The 17833-nt window shown below is 47.6% G+C and overlaps 1 protein-coding gene across 2 annotated transcripts in view; it reads left to right on the forward strand.

The window, feature by feature from the left end:
* The first annotated feature begins 1890 nt into the window (after positions 1–1890).
* Positions 1891–17833, forward strand: part of MPRIP (myosin phosphatase Rho interacting protein) — a 62097-nt gene continuing 46154 nt past the window's right edge. For both annotated transcript variants that reach the window (XM_015817812.1, XM_015817813.1), the window contains exons 1-3: positions 1891–2010; positions 13113–13190; positions 13677–13742. In XM_015817812.1, coding sequence (XP_015673298.1) covers positions 1891–2010; positions 13113–13190; positions 13677–13742 — 264 coding nt within the window. The remainder of the gene's footprint in view (positions 2011–13112; positions 13191–13676; positions 13743–17833) is intronic.

Raw genomic sequence — 17833 nt, forward strand, 5'->3', positions numbered from 1 at the left:
CTTTATTTGCCGCCCGTCTGGTGTCCAACGGACTCTGGGCGGCTCACAGCACCAAAGGTCGTTCCTCGGTGAATGCTCAGTCTCGGCGTTCCGGCAGCTGGGTAGGCAGGTTTTTTTGGGGACGGGGTCGAAGGAAAGGCCGGAGAGATGAAGACCCGCGCCGCAGCCTTTGTCTGCTTCTCTCGTCCCCCCCGGGCGAGGAGGGGTCCCCGCGAGACGGCTGGATCCCACCGCCCCGACTCCGAAACCTCAGCCTCTTGCGAGCGGCCAGTCCCGAAGCGTCTGGCGAAGCCCCCGCCCGTCCCAAGGCTGGGGATGGCAGGGACCCTCCCCGGCCAGCCAGCCGGCCGGCCAGCCAACTGCTCAGGCCCGCCTCCCTCCCTTCCCCGCCTCCGGCCCCCGAAGCGCTGCCCCCCGCGCGCGTCCACCAAGCCTGAGCCATTCAACCGCCCCCCCTCCCTCCCCCCCGCGCTCGCCTGGGTGCGCATTGTGTGCGCTTTCGCACATGACGTGGGTCAGGGAGGGACCCGCCTCTGGCTCAGCCTCTTTCCCGATTGGGTTGGCCGTCCTTTTGTGAAGAGCCCAGCCGCCTCGCCATTGGATCGCGGGCAAAGTCAATTACTCCCCTCCCCCCAAAAAACGTGTGTGTTTGGGGGGGGGACGCGAAGAAAGCAGCAAGAGGCGGAGGGCTCTTCCCCCCCTCCTCCCCCCCTTTCCTCCCGGAGTCCCGGGAGCGCGTGACGGCCCTTCCCCTCCCCCCGCTTTCCGGATTTCTCGTCCCTCCCAACCCGCCCACCCACCCAATTGGTAACCTTTGCAAAAGCTCGGCCTCCGCAGCGCGAGAGCCTGGGCGGATTTTGTTGGTGTGGGGGGGAGGAGGAGGAGGAGGAGGAGGGGGGCTCCTGCTGGCTTAGTTTTGCACGCCCTGGGATTTCCAAAGCATCCCCTCCGACGGGGGGGGGCGCCAAGGCAGGGGGGGGCTGAGAAATCAAGGCGTTTCCCTCTCGCTGGACGCCGCCGCCGCCCCCTGCCCTGCCCCTGCCCCGCGTGGAGGGGCGGCCTGCGCCTTGGAAGAGGCGGCGGGGCGCTGAGCGGGGCCTGGGCGAGGCGGGACCGGGATCCGGAGCCGCTCCGTCCGGGGAGGCGCTGCTGAGCTGGAACGGACCGCCACGCCGGGTTTCCGGGCCGGCGACAGGAGCCGCGCCTGATCTCCGTCGCGCCGTCCGTCCGCCTGGAGTCGGGCTGAGCCCTGGATTGGCTTCCTCCGCCTGGGGCGGCGGCGGCATGGACGGCCCGCGGCCCTTGCCCGGGCCGGAGCTGTCTGCGGAGAGCAGCCGGGCAGCCCCGGCCGACCGGCGCGGCGTGGAAGCCTCTGGCCGGCGCCTGGATTGAGCGCCCCCGCGTGGGACCCTCCGCCTCCGCTGGGCCCGCCTGCCCCGGCAGCTGGAGGCTCGCCCTCCGCCGCCGCCGCCGCCNCCGCCTCCGCCGCCCCGCTCCGCCCCCCCGGCTGGAGCCGCGGACCGGGAGCAGCTGCGCGCCCCCGAGCCGGGACCGGCTGGCCTGCCGCGCCCCCGTTCGGCTGCTGGGGGGCCCGAGCCCTGGGATGCGGCCCGCTGGGGGCCTCCGGAGGGCTGCGCAGCGCTGGCAGAGAGAGGCCCGCGGCGGAGGCCGGGCGTAGCGGGCGGACTGCTCGCCTTTCCGACGACCTTCTTCGACACCCGTGCGCGGACGGGGCCTGGCCTGCCCTCCTTTGGCGGAACGACTGACGCGGGGAGGAGGAGGAGGAGGAGGAGGAGGAGGAGCAGCACTTGGAGGGTCGATTTTTCTGCTTCTCTCCCCCCCCCGGGAGCTCCCCCCCGGGAGCCACACACACACACACACACACGCGCCATGGCTGCGAAAGAAAACCCCTGCCGGAAATTTCAGGCGAACATTTTCAATAAAAGCAAGTGTCAGAATTGCTTCAAGCCTCGCGAGTCGCACCTGCTGAACGACGAAGATTTGAACCAGGTAAGGCCGCCTTGGGCCGGGGGAGGGGGGGGTCGCTGGTCCCGGCTCTTGCAGGGCTGGAACCTCCGGGGGAAGCGAGGAGGAGGAGGCCCGGCCGGTGGGCTGTGGTTTCCGGGGGGAGGGGGGGGAAAGAGGTTGATGCCCAGAAGCAAAGCCACTTTGCAAATCCCAGACTGGGGCTGGGGGTGGCAGAAGAAATGTCCCTGTTTGGGTGTCGCGGGCTGGGGGGCGGGCTGCGGATCCCCCTCCCCGAAAGATTTGCCAACCGTCGCCGGGTGGGCATAATCGGCGCCCGCTTCCTTCCTGAGGCTTCAAAGGAGATACTTTTGGTTTACTTTGTGCGGCTTGTTTTGGCCTCCTTGATACTTTCTATCTTTTCCCCCCCCCTCCCTCGTCTACCCCCACCCGGGAAAACGGGGGGGGACAAAAGCGCCAGCAGGCCCAGACCTCGTTTGTAAACTTGCCAGCGAGGCGGTTCCATTCTTTCCCTCCCTCTCGCCCTCCCTTTCCCCTTGAGGGATAGAATCTTGAAGCGCCCAGGGCCTCGCATTTCAAAGGCTGGATCCGCCATATCGAAGGCAGCGTCAAGGCGCCTGGCAAAGGATTAATGCGGCTCCCAGCCCCCGCACCCCCCCCCCTCAATCCCGCTTAGGTAACTTGGCTTTAAAGGGAAGGGTCCGCCGCCTTTAAAAGTGGGGTCCCCGCCACCGGGCCCAGCCAATTGGGGCGCCGGCAGCGTGCATTTTTCTCAAAAAAGGGGTAAAAAAAGCGTAGCCGGGCGTATTTGCCTCGTGCATTTACACTCTTCCCCACCCCTTTCCCGTGCACTGCGCCGCTGTTTATAAATAGAGAAGCGGGGCGCGAGTGCGTGTGAATGTGCAGATGGGCGTCTTAATTTCCCCGCGTGGCTGGTTCCTTCCTCTGCGCCGCTTCTAAGGTCTCTGCTCGCAATCCTATGGGGGGGAGGGGAGAAGGAGGTCTCTGCCTGCTTGGATGCTGCCCCCTCCTTCACCCTGCTCCGCCATCTGCAAGCTAATATGGAAACTATGCACGCGAGTGTGTGGTGCGTGTGAAGCGACAAAAGGGGCTGGCTAAGGGGTCAGCTTTGCTTTGTTTTCCCATCCATCCTTCTCGCCTGAGGCCTTTTGAGTATTAGTAGTGTTGTTATTATTATTTTCCCCCTTAGAACCAGGGGGTTAAATCTCTGGTGTGAAAATGCCTGAATTGTTTGCTTGTTCTCCGGCCATCTCCTTCTAGAAAGGAGAAAAACACACAATTGTGTGGCCGGGCCCAGCCTGAAAGACTGCGTTTGTGTCTTGTGTTCTGTTCATAAACAAAGATAACTGTTCACTGCCCCACCGCTTTGGAAGGGGGAAGGGATGAACGGCTGGGGTAGGTTAGGGTGCTGACGATGTGGGGACTCTCCAGCTGTGTGGGACTACAGGCACCATAATTCCCCACCGCATTCCAGTTTGGTTTGGAAGCTTTCCTCACCTTGAAGAGGGTGGCGGTTGACATGCTGGGGTGAGACTCTGGATGTTCCCCACTTTGACCCATATCAGCCTTACCTGGAGCTGCTAGCTGTCAGTATGCGGGGCTGTAGGGGGGAGGAGTTAGGAATCAATAAATCAGAATAGAGTTGGAAGGGACTCTTCTAGTCCAACCCCCTACTCAAGCAGGAGACCCTATGCATTTCAGACAGATGTCCAGTCTTTTCTTTAAAAAAGCCTCCAGTGATGAAGCACCCACAACTTCTGGAGGCCAGCTGTTCCACTGGTTAATTGTCCTCACTGCCAGGAAATTTCTCCTTAATTCCAGGTTGCTTCCCTCCTTGGTTAGTTTCCATCCATTGTTTCTTGTCCTTCCCTCTGGTGCTTTGGAGAATAAGTTGAGCCGCCTCTTCTTTGTGGCAGCCCCTCAAATACTGGAACGCTGCTTTCATGTACCCCCCCTCCCCCCAGTCCTTCTTTTCTCTAGAGGAGACATACCCAGTTCCTGCAACTGTTCTTCATACATTTTAGTCTCCAGGCCTTTAATCATCTCAGCCTTGAAAGTGGTATAGGCCTAGTGTGGTTCAACACACACCTGTTTTAAGTGCAGATTAGTCTGTGGCCTGGAGTAGCCCTTTCTGAGGGGGGGTATTCACTACTTGCAACAGGCCACTTCTGGTTTTGTTTGGCCCAGACCCCCATGGAGAACCTTTTCTGTTGTCTTTTGAGGCTAATGCAGGGGAAATTTATGGGGGTTTTCTCTAAAAAGGTCCCACTGGGCCTAATTTTCCTGGACCAGCTCTGGTTGCTGGACTACAACTCCTGTGATCCACCAACCAGCTTACATCGGCCTATCCACAACCAGCTGAGGAACTCACCCGGAGAACCTACAGCAACCCTTTCCTGGCTGTGTCCCAACCAGAGACATACTGCCCCTGGATATGGAGGCTCCATTTGGCCTGATCACATAGCTTAGAACCTTCTAAGCTGCTGCTGCTGCTTTTGGCGGACCCTCCTGGAAGTGGATCTTGAAATGTCAGATCTTGAGAGACGGGGATCCCGTGTCCCTGGTTCAGCTGACCTCATAAGAAGAGGAGCAGGGCGATAATGTCTAGACAGAGGGAAGGAAGGAACGAGCAGTTCTCCAGATCCACAGCTGATGCCGGGGAATTTGCTTGCGTAACTTGCGGTGAAGGCTGCCGGTCCAGAAATCTCAGATAAGCTTGTGATGGAGGAGAAATGCATTGGCAGAGCCAGCTCAGTGGAACCTCCATGTGCAAGGGCAGTCTGCTTGCTTGGGTCGAAGTTAGAGAAACGCTTCTCACGCCCTGCGCCTTCGGTTCCCCAGCACGCTGGCTGGGGAATTCTGGGAGTTGAAGTCCATAAGTCTTAAAGTCGCCAAGGTTGGAGACCCCTGTCGTAAACCTAGTAGCCCAAGGATTTTAACACCTCTCCTGGCTTTTAGGAAAAACAAAAAAACAAACAAACCCAAAAGCCATTTGTTCTTCCTCCTGGATTGGTTCGCTTTGCAACTTCCGATTAGGAAGCTGGAGGTCAGCGAGAAAGCAAGTTCTGGCATTGCTTTGTTTTTCTGTTTGGTGTTTTGGAAAGCAGATTATCTCATCTTAGCCCTTAGCTGGCAGAACTTTTTTCTTTTCTTTTCTTTTCTTTTTCACTGCCAGGATATTTGCATGCAATTAAACAGCAGCAGCAGACGGTTACCAAATTTGGTGGAGAAATCAGATAGTCAAACCTGACATTTTGTTTTTGTTTTGCAAAAAAAAAAAAAGGCTTTTGGTAGGTTGAGACCACAGAAGTTGGTATATTTTTGTTTCTTGGGGGACTTATTGTAAGAAAAGGAAAGCTTAACCCTGAACAGCAGTCATCATCCCAGATAAAAGAATAGGATAGTTCCTGGATTAGAATCCTGCTTTTCTTGTGTCTTGAAAATACAGGAGGGGAAATGAATTCTTAAAACTGTAGTGCAAAAAAAAAAAAAGATCTATCTTAAAAAGAGCAGTTTATGAAGACTGGGAAAACCTATCAGTGATATAAAGTGCTAAGTCATTATAAAAATTCTGTTGCCAAAAAATAAATAAATCAAAGCTATTGAGTATATTCTGGCTGGTAAATATGTAAATGAAAAATAACACTGAATTAAGCTGGAGAAAAGAAAAAAATATATCAATTTATCTCCCCTCCCGGATTCCCCAGCCAGTTCTCAGGAAAAAAAAGCTGAATATGAATGCACAGGTGTGCATTCATATGTGTGTTGAGGACTAGCAGCTGGTATTTAAATGGTTCCCTGGCACGTGCCTGGCACAGTGTGCTTGGTTTTGGAAATCAATGGGGAAGCTATTTCATAGGTCCTTCCGTGTGCCCATACGGCGTTCAAACGCTGATGTGCACCTGAGCTTTGTGTGAAGGGCCAAGAGAGTGGATGACTCACAAAGTCAGCCAGGTACCCAACACCACACAGGTGAGGCAGACAAATACCTGTTGACCACAGTGCAACACAGTGTGTACCCAGGATTATTCTGCTGCTCTTCAAAAGAAACGGTCCAGTGCATAGTTGATGCGATGCGATGGTGTGGCTTTGAAAAAGGACTGCCAAGGGTTGGGAAGATGCGATGGGGTACCCAACAGCGAAAAAGGCATTTCTCCCTTTCTTTTCTTTCTCTCTTTCTCTTTCTCCCTCCCTCCCTCCCTTCCTGATAGTAGTAGCAAAAGATGCCTCCATCCATCCATCCATGATTGCAGTTGCAACCAATCTATGAATTAAAATGAGGACAAGGGCAAAGTAGCTCATGTAGAAAACCAATTTAGGCACTCTGAACAGATTGTTTTTTTGCAGGAAGAAAATGGGGGAAGGAGCTGAGAGCTCTCCTCTGGAGGAATTCCTTCCAAAAGGCTCGGGCCTAACTTTTCAGTTGGTAGCAAAGGCCTAATGTTGAGGCTCGTCCTACTTCGCAGGGGTCTCTGGGACCCCCTGAAAAGATCTTTGGCTTGTTAGCAAAACTCCCCCTCTCTATTGCAGAGCAGTTTCTGGAAACAGAGATGAGATTTTTACTGTCAAAAGAGGGGAAGTGAGATCTTTGCTAACGAGATGACTCCTGGGCTAAACTTGTACGTGCTAATCAGGAGTTTGGCCCTAATCTGGGCATAATCTGATCCGGGTTTCTTTTAAAGTTCTTTAGAATTGAAGGGGGCATCTTTATTAGATCTACATCTGGCTAGCTTTTCGGTATATTTGGACATGAAAATTGCAGGAAGAGACCCTTTTGATGAGTTTCGGAAGATGTCAAGGCAGAGCCCCAATCGATTATGGATGCCACCTTTTTGGAAAAAAAATTTGGCATTGTTTTGTGTTTGCACCCAAGTCTTCTGCTCCTTTCCCTTTAAAGCAGGGGTAGTCAACCTTGGCTCTTTTATGACTCGTGGACTTCAACTCCCAGAATTCCTGAGCCAGGAATTCTGGGAGTTGAAGTCCACGAGTCATAAAAGAGCCAAGGTTGACTACCCCTGCTTTAAAGCAATGATTTTCAAACTTGGCCACCTTCAGATGGGTGGACTTCAATTCCCAGAATTCCCCAGCCAGCTTTGTTTGAAAATCATTGCTTTTAAATAAACAGATCGTGGAAAGCAGTGCCCGTTAATTCTGAACTGCCATTGAATTCCTAAATCCATGGTCGGTGGCTGATCGTGAAGATTAAAATGAATTTTTTTTTGTTTTTTTTTTTAGCTAAATGTCAGATGTCTTTCCAGTGTTTGCTGTGGCAACCAACAAGCTTCAAGACTGCCTTTTTTTTTGCAAAAGGGGGAAGTAGACACCATCTCTTGATTGGGTGGGCAAGGAATGTTTTAAAAGGGAAATTAAGTCTTGCCATTTTCAAGGCATGTGAAAAGCTGGGTTGGATGCTGTAAGGCTGGTTTTTAACCCTGAATCCTGATCCCCTTGCTTCAGTTTGCATATGTGCCTTGCTTTAGCCACAGTTCTGTGAATTAGTAAAATCCAGGCCTGGCGCACACTTTGCGTGTATAAAGTGGATTGCAGCGTTGTGTAAATGTTATGTTGTGTTGGTTGGCATAACGTCTGGCAGTTTGTGAAGAGGAGAGTTATAGAAAACTCTGCTAATCCTTAGCAAAAGCAGAGGTTTTGCCGAGAATCAGATGGAGCTTGGAGGTGTGACGGTGGGACCAGGACTTTGGTGTTGTGTTGTGGCAGGCAGATCAAATGCAGCTAAAGCTTGCACCCTTTGGAGACAGACAGTGTTATTTTAGGGAGATCAGAGCAGGAGGGCCTACCTCCTCCTGTAATTCCAGAGGCAGTGATGAAGACCTTTCGTTTTATTTTGAAAGCTTTTCCATTTAGTGTGCTTTGGGCAAAATGTTTTGTTGCGATTTTGTTTTCTGGTGCCATTGAGGAAATTAGGGAAGATGATTCTTCCTTCCTGTTTTCTTCTACCTAATTCTCCTTCCTTCCTTCCTTCCTTCCTTCCTTCCTTCCTTCCTTCCTTCCTTCCTTCCTTCCTTCCTTCCTTCCTTCCTTCCTTCCTCATTTCCATCTCTGTTCTACCTTCCTGCTATCCATCTATCATCCTTTCTTTCTTCCTTTCCTTCCTTCTACCTAGTTCTCCTTCCTTCCTTCCTCATTTCCATCTCTGTTCTGCCTTCCTGCTATCCATTTATTATCCTTTCTTTCTTTCTTCCTTTCCTTCCTTCTACCTAGTCCCTTCCTTCCTTCCTTCCTTCCTTCCTTCCTTCGCAAGAAAAGTCAGGCAGACCCAAATCTGTTTCTGTGCCGCCCCCAAAGCCTCCCCCCCACCCCCGAGGCGTCTTCAACTCCTTCCCTGGCCCCGAACGAGCATTCTTCCCTTTGACGGATGGGGATCTGCTGAGCGTGTTTGGACGGGCCAGGGGAATTCTTCTCCTCTAAGCTTGGAAACATTTTCCCAGGCTCCCCTTGTTTCTTAATGCCTTTGGCACTTTGATTAGCAGTATACCAGGAGGTTTGTTTTTTTCCCCTTTTTTCCTTTAAAAAAAAAAAAATCTGCAGTTGCTGAGAGTTTTAGGAAAGCAGCGAGACAGGATTTAAACAGGATCAAGCCGTGGCGGGATCTTCAGAAGGACGGATCACGGTGTACCAACGTCTTATATTTCATGGCAAGCTGCTTATAAATAAGTGTTGACATTTTGGATCGACTGCAATATCAATGGCAAGGTTCCTGGGGTTGGGGGGAGCTGACATAATCCTCCCCCCCCCGGCATTGTCGGGAGGGGCTGCCTTGCAAACAGCTACTCTCCTGGGGCAAGTCTGAATTTCTTCCAAGTGACCAGAGAGACAAGGATGGGGATGTAAATAGATGGGAGTCAAAAAAAAAAAATCAGCCTGAACTTCTGCAAAATAAATTGATGACCGTACGAGCTTTCGAAATTTGCAGTTTTAATACCCTGAGTCAGAGCCCAAATTTATTATTATTACTGCGTAGTTCATTCTGACCTGTCCTGCCTTTTTAAGGAAGGTTTGTTTATTAATTGAGTTGTGCAGTATTCTGCATACCGGCCTCGTGCACTCAAATGTCATTTTTCCTAGTCGGTGTATAATCGGAGAGGTGATTCTTGTCTCTCAATATACAATTTGGAGGTAGACTCCTCTTGAGAGTGGAGGTTTTTCTTCCTGTTGATGTATGAAAGGTGTGTTAATGAGGTTTTCAGCCCAGAGGGTTGCTAAGTAATGTAACTCTGCATATTCTATTTGTTTGTGTTTATCGAGAATTTTACATAAAGCAAAAGGCAAATCTAAAGCACAACAAAAGACATTGCAAGAAAACTAAAACAGACAAGAAACTAAATATAATGACTTCCAAACTTCTCTTCAACAGATAATTACAATCCTATACTCCCAACTCCCTCTTAGACGTTACAAAAATCCCTTCAACGCCTGCCTTACTCCACATATTTTGTTTAGTCCTCAACCCCGTAAATAATCATCTCATTTGTTTGTCTTCTTCCCTCAGAAAAATCCATATGAAGTGTCTGGTTTTTGAAAAAAGTTGTTGATAACTGTTCATGTCACAGCACTAGGTCTCTATGGATGAATCTGTCTGTTAATTGCTAATGTTTCTCTGCTGCTCTGCTGTCAGTGCATCAGTAGAAAGAAAAAGAAAAGAAAAGAAAAGAAAGAAAGAAAGAAAAGAAAAAAATAAACCAGAAAGTATGAAGAGAAGGAAAGAAAAGAAGGAAGGAAGGAAGGAAAGAAGGAAAGAAGGAAGGAAGGAAGGAAGGAAGGAAGGAAGGAAGGAAAAATAAACCATGATAGCAGTCTTCCGATATTTGAGGGGCTGCCCCAAAGAGGGAGGGGGGCACCTATTTTTCCAAAGCACCAGAGGGCAAGACAAGAAGCAACAGATGGAAACTAACCGAGGAGAGAAGCAATCTGGAATTAAGGAGAAACTTCCTGACAGTGAGAACAATTAACCAGTGGAACTCCTTGCCTCCAGAAGTTGTGGCTGCTCCATCAATGGAGGTTTTAAATCAAAGATGGGGTGACCACTGGTCTGACATAGTCTAGGGTCTCCTGCCTGAGCAGGGGGTTGGACTAGAAGACCTCCGAGGGCCCTTCCAACTCTTGTCATTCTGTTCTTCCCTCTGCAGTTGGGAGAGGAGAGCAGGCAGCCTTACGCTGCTGCTGCTGCTGCCTTCAGAAGGGGTGCGGCCGCCATGAGCCACCGAGGGTGTGGGCCAGGTAGGGCTGTGCGGAGGTGTGGGTGGGGACCCAGGTCCCCTGACGGAAGGAAGGCGGCACCTCCGCCGAGCAAAAAGGAGACGGGCCCCGGGGAGAGGGGAGCAGAGGATCAGATCATGAGCCGAGGGAAGTTTGGGCGGATCAGGAGCTCCTGGAAGGCGCTGGAGGAAGCCGGCTTTGAGATCCAGGTTTGCTCAGATTCGGAAAGAGGGGATGGAACCGTAAACCAGAGCGCCTGGTTGGGAAGGGGGCGAGGGGCTTGAGGATCCCAGCAGCGCTTCAACGGAGCCGGAAGGGATCCTCAGTTTTGTTTATTGATTTCAAGGAAGGAGATTCTTTTTTGAAGCAAGCGCTTCCTGAAGAAGTTTGCAACTTCGCCAGAGTTTGCATGTTTGCTCCGTTCATTGCACACAAGCTCATATATGTATGCTTTTTTTGGGGGGGGGGAATGGCAAATATTTCCCCAAGCTTGTCTGAATCGGCGTTGTGGGTTTCTGAATGCTGTCATTATCGTCTTTATCCAAGAGAATCAGGGTTTGTGGGCAGAAGCCAAGATCTGCAATGGTCGCTAGATGGGTTTGTCCTCATTCCTCTGCCAGCCTAATTATTATTATTAAATTAGGAATAATTCCTTCCTTCTCGATGTCTTCTTGAGATTCTAGTAGCGCAGGGCAACTTGGGATGAAAAGGAAGGCCTAATGGGACACTGAATTAAGTTGAATTTGGAGACACTAGCAAATTTAAGCAAAAAAAACCCAACAACCTTATAGATTTGCAGACTTCTGTTTTCCTCCTGTGGGCTCCAGGGTGGGGCAGTGAATTATGAGGAGTGGCATTTTTCTGGGCCCCTTGAAAATCTTTGCATTCTTTTTCTGCCGTACAAGATTACCCACCGCCTAAAAGAAAAAAACCCTGTCACCACCTACTCAACTGCATACTTTTTCAAAGGTACTTTCATTATTCATGAGGTCTAGAATCCTGAAGTTAAATCTGTCCACCCGGTTGTTAAGGCTCTGCTGTTTTGTATAATTGAGCATAACCAGCCTGCTGCATTGTAAAATAAATTTAAAGCGCATCAGGTGAAGAGGACTAGAAACTTTGGAAGTGAGAAGAACAGCAAAGCAAGCAGACATTTCGGCGCTCGCTTAGATATTCATGAGGTCTAGTTTGCTTTTCTCATAGGGCAAAAAAAAATAAATGCTGCTCCTTAATCCAGCATCTAAAGGGAAATGGGACGGGGATCCATGGTCTTGCAGGAGGAAAATGGGATTGAAATTCCTGGGTCAAGTTTGAGTTTGCTCAGCCATGTTGTGGGAACCCTTTCGACTCCACTCAAACTGTGTTTTTTTCTCTGTGAAAGAGGTCTGTTCATTTTACCCACTTAAGCAAGCATAAATTTGCAGAGAATATTGGGGTGGGTGTGTTACATTGGCTGGGCCCAAGAAGAATGAATAAACAAGGATAAACAGAGAAATGCATGTCTGCACAGGGAATCCAGACCCATTTGATCTTCTCGTTGGCTTGATCTCTATCAGAAACGCTTCTGATACGTACCAGTTGCAAATTCAAAGAATGGCATGTTTTAAAAAAACCCAAGCCTTGCGATTTCCTTGTTTCAAACAGGGTGGAGCACTGACAGATTCCCCTCTTTTATCTGGAGATGGTTTTGCAGGCCTGGGTTTAGAGCATCTTGCAACATCCTTGGACTTGCAGAACAGGTTTAGGGGAGGCTTCATTCACTGAGCTCAGGATATTTTTGTTTTTAAATACAGGAACTGGTTTTTATTTGGCTGGTGCCTTCTTCAAATAAACAAGCCCTGTTTGGCTTCAGCTTTTTTTCAGAGTTTGTGGGGTTTTTTTTTTTTATAAACAACAATAACAACAACAACCAAACAGCCCATCTTTGTTTTGGTTTTGATTACTAACCCTGAGCTAGGAATATACCAGGAAAAGGCTATTTCTGCTCCAAGGTATTTACAGGTATTTATTTTAGACAGGAGCACAACCCAGCAGACAGGAGGGAACATTCAGAGTTTCAAAAATAAAATCTCCTTCAAGATGAGTTCCGTTCTTGGAAGAGGGGGACAAATTTAGACCTGGATGCCCACTGAGTTTAAGGAAAGAAGTTAATTTTTATTTATTTATTTGGTTTTTGTAGCTGCCCATCTCAAAAAAGAGACTCTGATCAATTGCTTTGTTTTCTGTTCTTCCGTGGAAGTTTGTATTTTCACTTTGGAAATAAAATAAAAATTTATCAAAAAAAATTAAAATAAAACATCCCAAGTGACTCTGTTGCTTTATAAGTTGCTTTTTAATGCAGTGACGTGTCTTTCAAGGGGTGCCTTGCAAAAGATGCACAATACGGCACTTCAGTTCAGATCTCAATTGTGTGTCCGTTGTGGATGTTGACTCAGTTCGATTTCTTTCACGGTTTGCTGTTCTCTTCCAAAGCTTTATTCAGAAATGAGTCCTGCTCTGGAGGATCACTTAAAGAGACACAATATCACACACAGTCCTGGGGAAGGTTCTTGCATCCTGCAGACACAATGCATGTGTGTGTGTATGTGTGTGTGTGTACAGGGAGTCTTCATTTAGCAAGCATTCACACCTATGAGAATAATGAAAAAGTCACTTCATAACCAGTCAAGTTGTAAGCATAGATGTATATTTCACTTAACAACTGCTTCGCTTAACGACCTTCTTGCCAGTCCCAACTGTGCTCACTAAATGAGGATGACCTTGTCTGTCTTCTGCCAGATTTTATAACTGGCCCTTCCAGTGCTATTAATTGCATCACAGAGTAAATTGTTGGAAATTGTACCCTTTCAAAACAAATCAAACTTATCTTTTCCTTGTTCTGTTCTCAGGCCAAGCCTATTTATGGTGGATGGCTTCTACTAGCGCCCGAAGGCACGGATTTTGACAACCCTGTGCATCGCTCCCGGGTAAGGGCTGCTCCTTCCTCCTCGCTGGGCTATGAAGGGCAGCGAGTTCAAATTTCTTAAATTTTATTTATTATTAAATTTATATGCCAGCCTTCTCGCTACCCAGATGGACTAGGAGAGAGGGATCTGTTTTTTTCAGTGCTTGAATAACTGCAGGACCTTGATCTCAGCACACAATCCTCAGTTTTCTTTCTGTTGGGGCAGCAACTTTTGGACAGCTGGGGTTTTACTCCAGACATTTGGGGGGTCCCTTGATGTCTTAAAAGGTTGCAGATATTATTCCTCTGGTGTGCAGAAATGGGGAGGAATGGAGAGGAGAAGGAAAACAAAACAGCTTCTCCACCACAAATCTGGAGGGACGCTGAATTCCATCAATCCTGAAAGACCCCCAGTCTGGGGAGACCTCATTTGAAAACTGGCTTGTTGGAGCTTTCAATTCTCTGGGGTTTTAACCATGTGGCCTCTTTTCTTTTCCCTTTTTTTTAGAAATGGCAACGCCGCTTCTTCATCCTCTACGAGCATGGTCTTCTCCGCTATGCCTTGGACGAGATGGTGAGTCCGTTTTTTTTTATTTTGAAATCAGGCAATTTCTTCTCCTTTAATGCTCATGGTGGACTGGGGTAGCTGGGGCCTTGCTGGTTGGAGCTATTGCATTTAAACTTCCCAGTGCTTGCTATAAACTGTGAGTGGGGAGGGGATTCAGCTCTAAAGGTAGCTGGAGCCTTGCTGATTGCTGATTGTTGATTGGCTTGTGAGGAAGTGAGGGCTTCCAAAGTCACAAGTGGTCAGAGTTTGAGCAGTGTTCTTCGGACTTGGCAACTGTATGATGTGTGGACTTCAACCCCTGGAATTCCCCAGCCAGCAACAGAGCCTCTTTGCTTCTCCTCCTGGGTTGTCCATTCTCACCCTTCCTGATCTGAGGGGTCCTGGTTGTTTTCTTGCAGATGCTTCATTACCCAAATTAGGTAACATCATCCATGCTAGTCAGCACTGAGGATGTCATCTAGCTTGGGTCATGAAACTAAATAAAAATGCCATTGGGTACCTGGTGAATGGCACCCTTGGATTGGCAAAAGAGCTTGTCTTCGATGAGTTGTGTAGTACACTCCCCGTCTACTCTTGCTCTTCTTAATCAGGCGTTCCCAGGAGAGGCAACTTCAACAACGGAGTTGCCCGTTGAGTAAAACTATCTGGAATTAAGTTCCCATGATCAGGGGCCAGGTGCCGTAAGCCTTCAGCAGGAGCTTATGTTTGGACACGGTCCCCAATGACATCAAGTTGGCTGTGGTGGTGAAGTTACATTTTCTATGTAAGGATGGAGGAGCAGCTGGTAAAAAGCTGCTTGGGGTGAATAGCTGGAGAAGGAGGAAAGCAGCAGGCAATTTTATCCTGGTTGTCATTTCCAAAAGGCAGAGAGATACTTCCTGGGGAAGATGTGGGAATCTGAAGTTTCTAGTTTTCACACACACAGGCCTTGTGATTGTCTCCTCTCCTGCTCAGGCCAATATTTCGGAGCTCAGTTGCCCTCTAAAGCTTTCTCCATCCATGAAGAGAAAGTAGCCAGTCTTAAGAGGGTGGAATTCATTCGTGTGATTTCTGCAGAAGGGGTAGGAGTATGATTTGCCTGCATCTTGATGTTTGTTGACCCAGCAGAAGACTTCTGAGCAAAGGCTTTGATTTCCTTGTTCATCTCGTCCTTCGCAACGTGATTTGCTTTATGCTGGAGGTTTATGTTGTACAAATCTGAGATGGGAATCAGTGAAGTCTTCACAATAAGAGGAAAGGGTAGGAGTGAGATGCTGCCTATTAAATAAGCAATTCCTACCAGTTATCCTTGTAATTTCTCATTCCATCTCTGATTAAAAATCAAGAGTTTCTGTTCCTCTTCAAGTTGAGTAATCCCCTCCTTCCTAGCCTTTCAGACTCAGCTGATGCAAAGTTAAGACTTCTATACCTTTTTTCAATCGGATTATTATGCTAATATATATTTATCTTACTCCTTTTGACGTGTCTGCCAACATTTCAGTAGTGAGTTGACGCTAGACGAGAAAGGGGAGGAGCTTCTGGTTTGCTTTTCCTGTAAAACGTAAGAAAGCGGATGTGATACTGATCTCCTTATCTGCCTATATATATATATATATAATGTAGTTATTCATCTGTGTGAGTTAGTTTAGTGTAAGTTTATTGGGGACAGAGGTCACCTTGGTGGAATGAAACTAGCAAAGCTGATTGGGAGCCCCACCTAGGCTGGTTTGGGAAGGTGTGTTGGGAAAGATCTTGAAGAATGTGAAGATGTTCCTCAAGAAACTCATGAGTGAAAAATTAATAAAAATGACCCTCAAAGCCCTGCAGCATTCCCCACTGAGGAATATTACGGGCTGCTGTAATTGTAATTTTGCAGATGTAGAATTATTCTAATTTAATTAGTAGGAGATACTTGGTTAAGTTGCTCTGTAGCTTTCATTAGTAGAGAAGGTGCATCAAGAATGTCCTCAACAGATCTAGGCTGGGGGTCCATTTCACTGAAGGAATTCAGTTTGGGATACATTTCCTTCAACAAAAAAAATATTAAGAAAAACTTTATGTCTGGCTATTGGCCCTGCACGTGATCACTCTTCAAACTAGAATATAGAATATCTTAAAACTTAATATGATTTGGAAAGTTTACACACCCACAAAAGAGAGGCCAATTCAGGATTTACAACTCTTTACATTTCAAATTGCAGTTGATAATTTTAACCGATGCTGCACGGTTCTCGTCGTCATCTTTGCCGCGAGGATAGTCTCCTTTTAAACGTGGAGGTCGGAATGATAGATTCAGTGGCTGATGTGAGACATTAAAATATGTTCACACCCATCGTCTGTTCTACCCTTCTTTCCAACTTTACAAGTATTTACAAAAAAAAAAAAAATTAATTACTGTTTTCTTTTTATGGTATTTTGTCTGGCTTAGCTGAGTATCTTTTTTTTTTTTTTTTTTTTACAAAAAACAACTATTTATTTAATATGCTTGTACTGTGTTTTATATCTAAGCTGTTTACTTAAGCCTGGCGCCAAAAATGAGTGATTTGGCAGCAATTGTATCAGCGGCATTTAACCCTTTTGGTGCATCCCTTCCTCCCCCAGACTATCATCTTCTTTTGTCATTGGAGAATTCCCAAGCCCATGTGTTTCCCCCCCCCTTTATTTTTATTGGAAGTCTTCTCTTTGAACATTCAACAATGACTTAGCAAAAGAGTTACAACCAGTCAATGAACTTGCAAGAAAGTTAAACTTCCTTTGTAGCTTCCCGCTTTTCTCATACTTTTCAATCAAGCCTCAAATCTTTTTATGTCCCAGATCCTTTCCCCAGCTCTCCAAGTCCACAGGATATGTGGGAAAAAATGGGATGAAATAAAAAAAAAAAACTTGGAAGGATCGTGGTTGTGAGAACTTGGGGGCGGGGCAAGAAGGCCTGGACAGAATTTGGATAGCAAATTCATTCTAGGTCCTCAGACTTTGCCTCTTTGTTTGTTTGGGGTTTCTTCTCTGAAAGAGATTTCTTTTTCTTCCTACTTATTTCCACCGTGTTCTGAGAAAAGAGAAGCTGGTGGTTCATCAACTTTGGACTCGCATTGTGAAGTCTTCATGTAAAGTGCCAAGTTGCCCGGTTTCGTATCCTTGGCGGTAAAAACCACCTTGAATTGGAGGCAAATTCTGGTCTCCATTCTTGACCATCCTGCTAGAGACTTGAACATTTTTGTTCTTCACATCTGGTTTGAGCACCATTAAACTTTCCTCAGGTATCTCAGTTATACCTGGACTACTTTTTGAAGCCACTGGTGGCTTGGGGATTACAGGTTTTGCTTAAAACACCAGGATCCCAAATCCCAACCCTTGGCCAAGATGACAGGTGGGGTACCCCAAGGCTCTGCCTTAGGCCCAGTACCCAAATTTCCTTCCGACTCTGTCATTCTGTTATTCTGATATCTTGAGAAGGGTGGAGACCCATCTAGCTTACCCGTCTAATGAGATTTTCATTTCTTCCTGTGGGCAAAGCAAGGTGTGAAGTTCCAAGGCTAGAATGAGAGCAGAACACCTGTCAGGTCTCCCCGTCAAGGCCTGTTTTTGAACTTTTTTTCTTACTCTTGCCATTCATGAGACTTCTCCCAAGACTTACTTTCTTTCTTTTTTTTTTTCAAGTATAAATTTTTATTATTTTCATCATAAAAAAGAAACACATCACAAGTACATCACAATGCTATAATAAAAACCCCACCCCCCACCCCCCACCCCCCGGACTTCCCAAACCTAATCCCAGGATACTATTCAAATAAAAGTAAACTAATATTAATATCCCTAACTCCACAAAATATCATTCTACATAAGTAGGTGAAATATATATATATGAAAAAAAGAACAGGTTAACTAAAAACCTAAGTTATATTCCACCATTCTATGCTTATTTTGAATATAAACAATCCATCTTCTCCATATTAATAAAAATTGTTCGTTTGAGTGATTCTTCAAATAAGCCGAAATCTTTGCCATTTCAGCAAAATACGAGACCTTCAATCTCCAGTCCTCCATTGTAGGTAGAACTTTACTCTTCCAATTTTGAGCTATCAACAAACGGGCAGCAGTTAAACAATACAACATCAAAT

The sequence above is a fragment of the Protobothrops mucrosquamatus genome, unplaced genomic scaffold, assembly GCF_001527695.2.
Source record: "Protobothrops mucrosquamatus isolate PMUCROS unplaced genomic scaffold, P.Mucros_1.0 scaffold640, whole genome shotgun sequence".
Classification (NCBI taxonomy): domain Eukaryota; kingdom Metazoa; phylum Chordata; class Lepidosauria; order Squamata; family Viperidae; genus Protobothrops; species Protobothrops mucrosquamatus.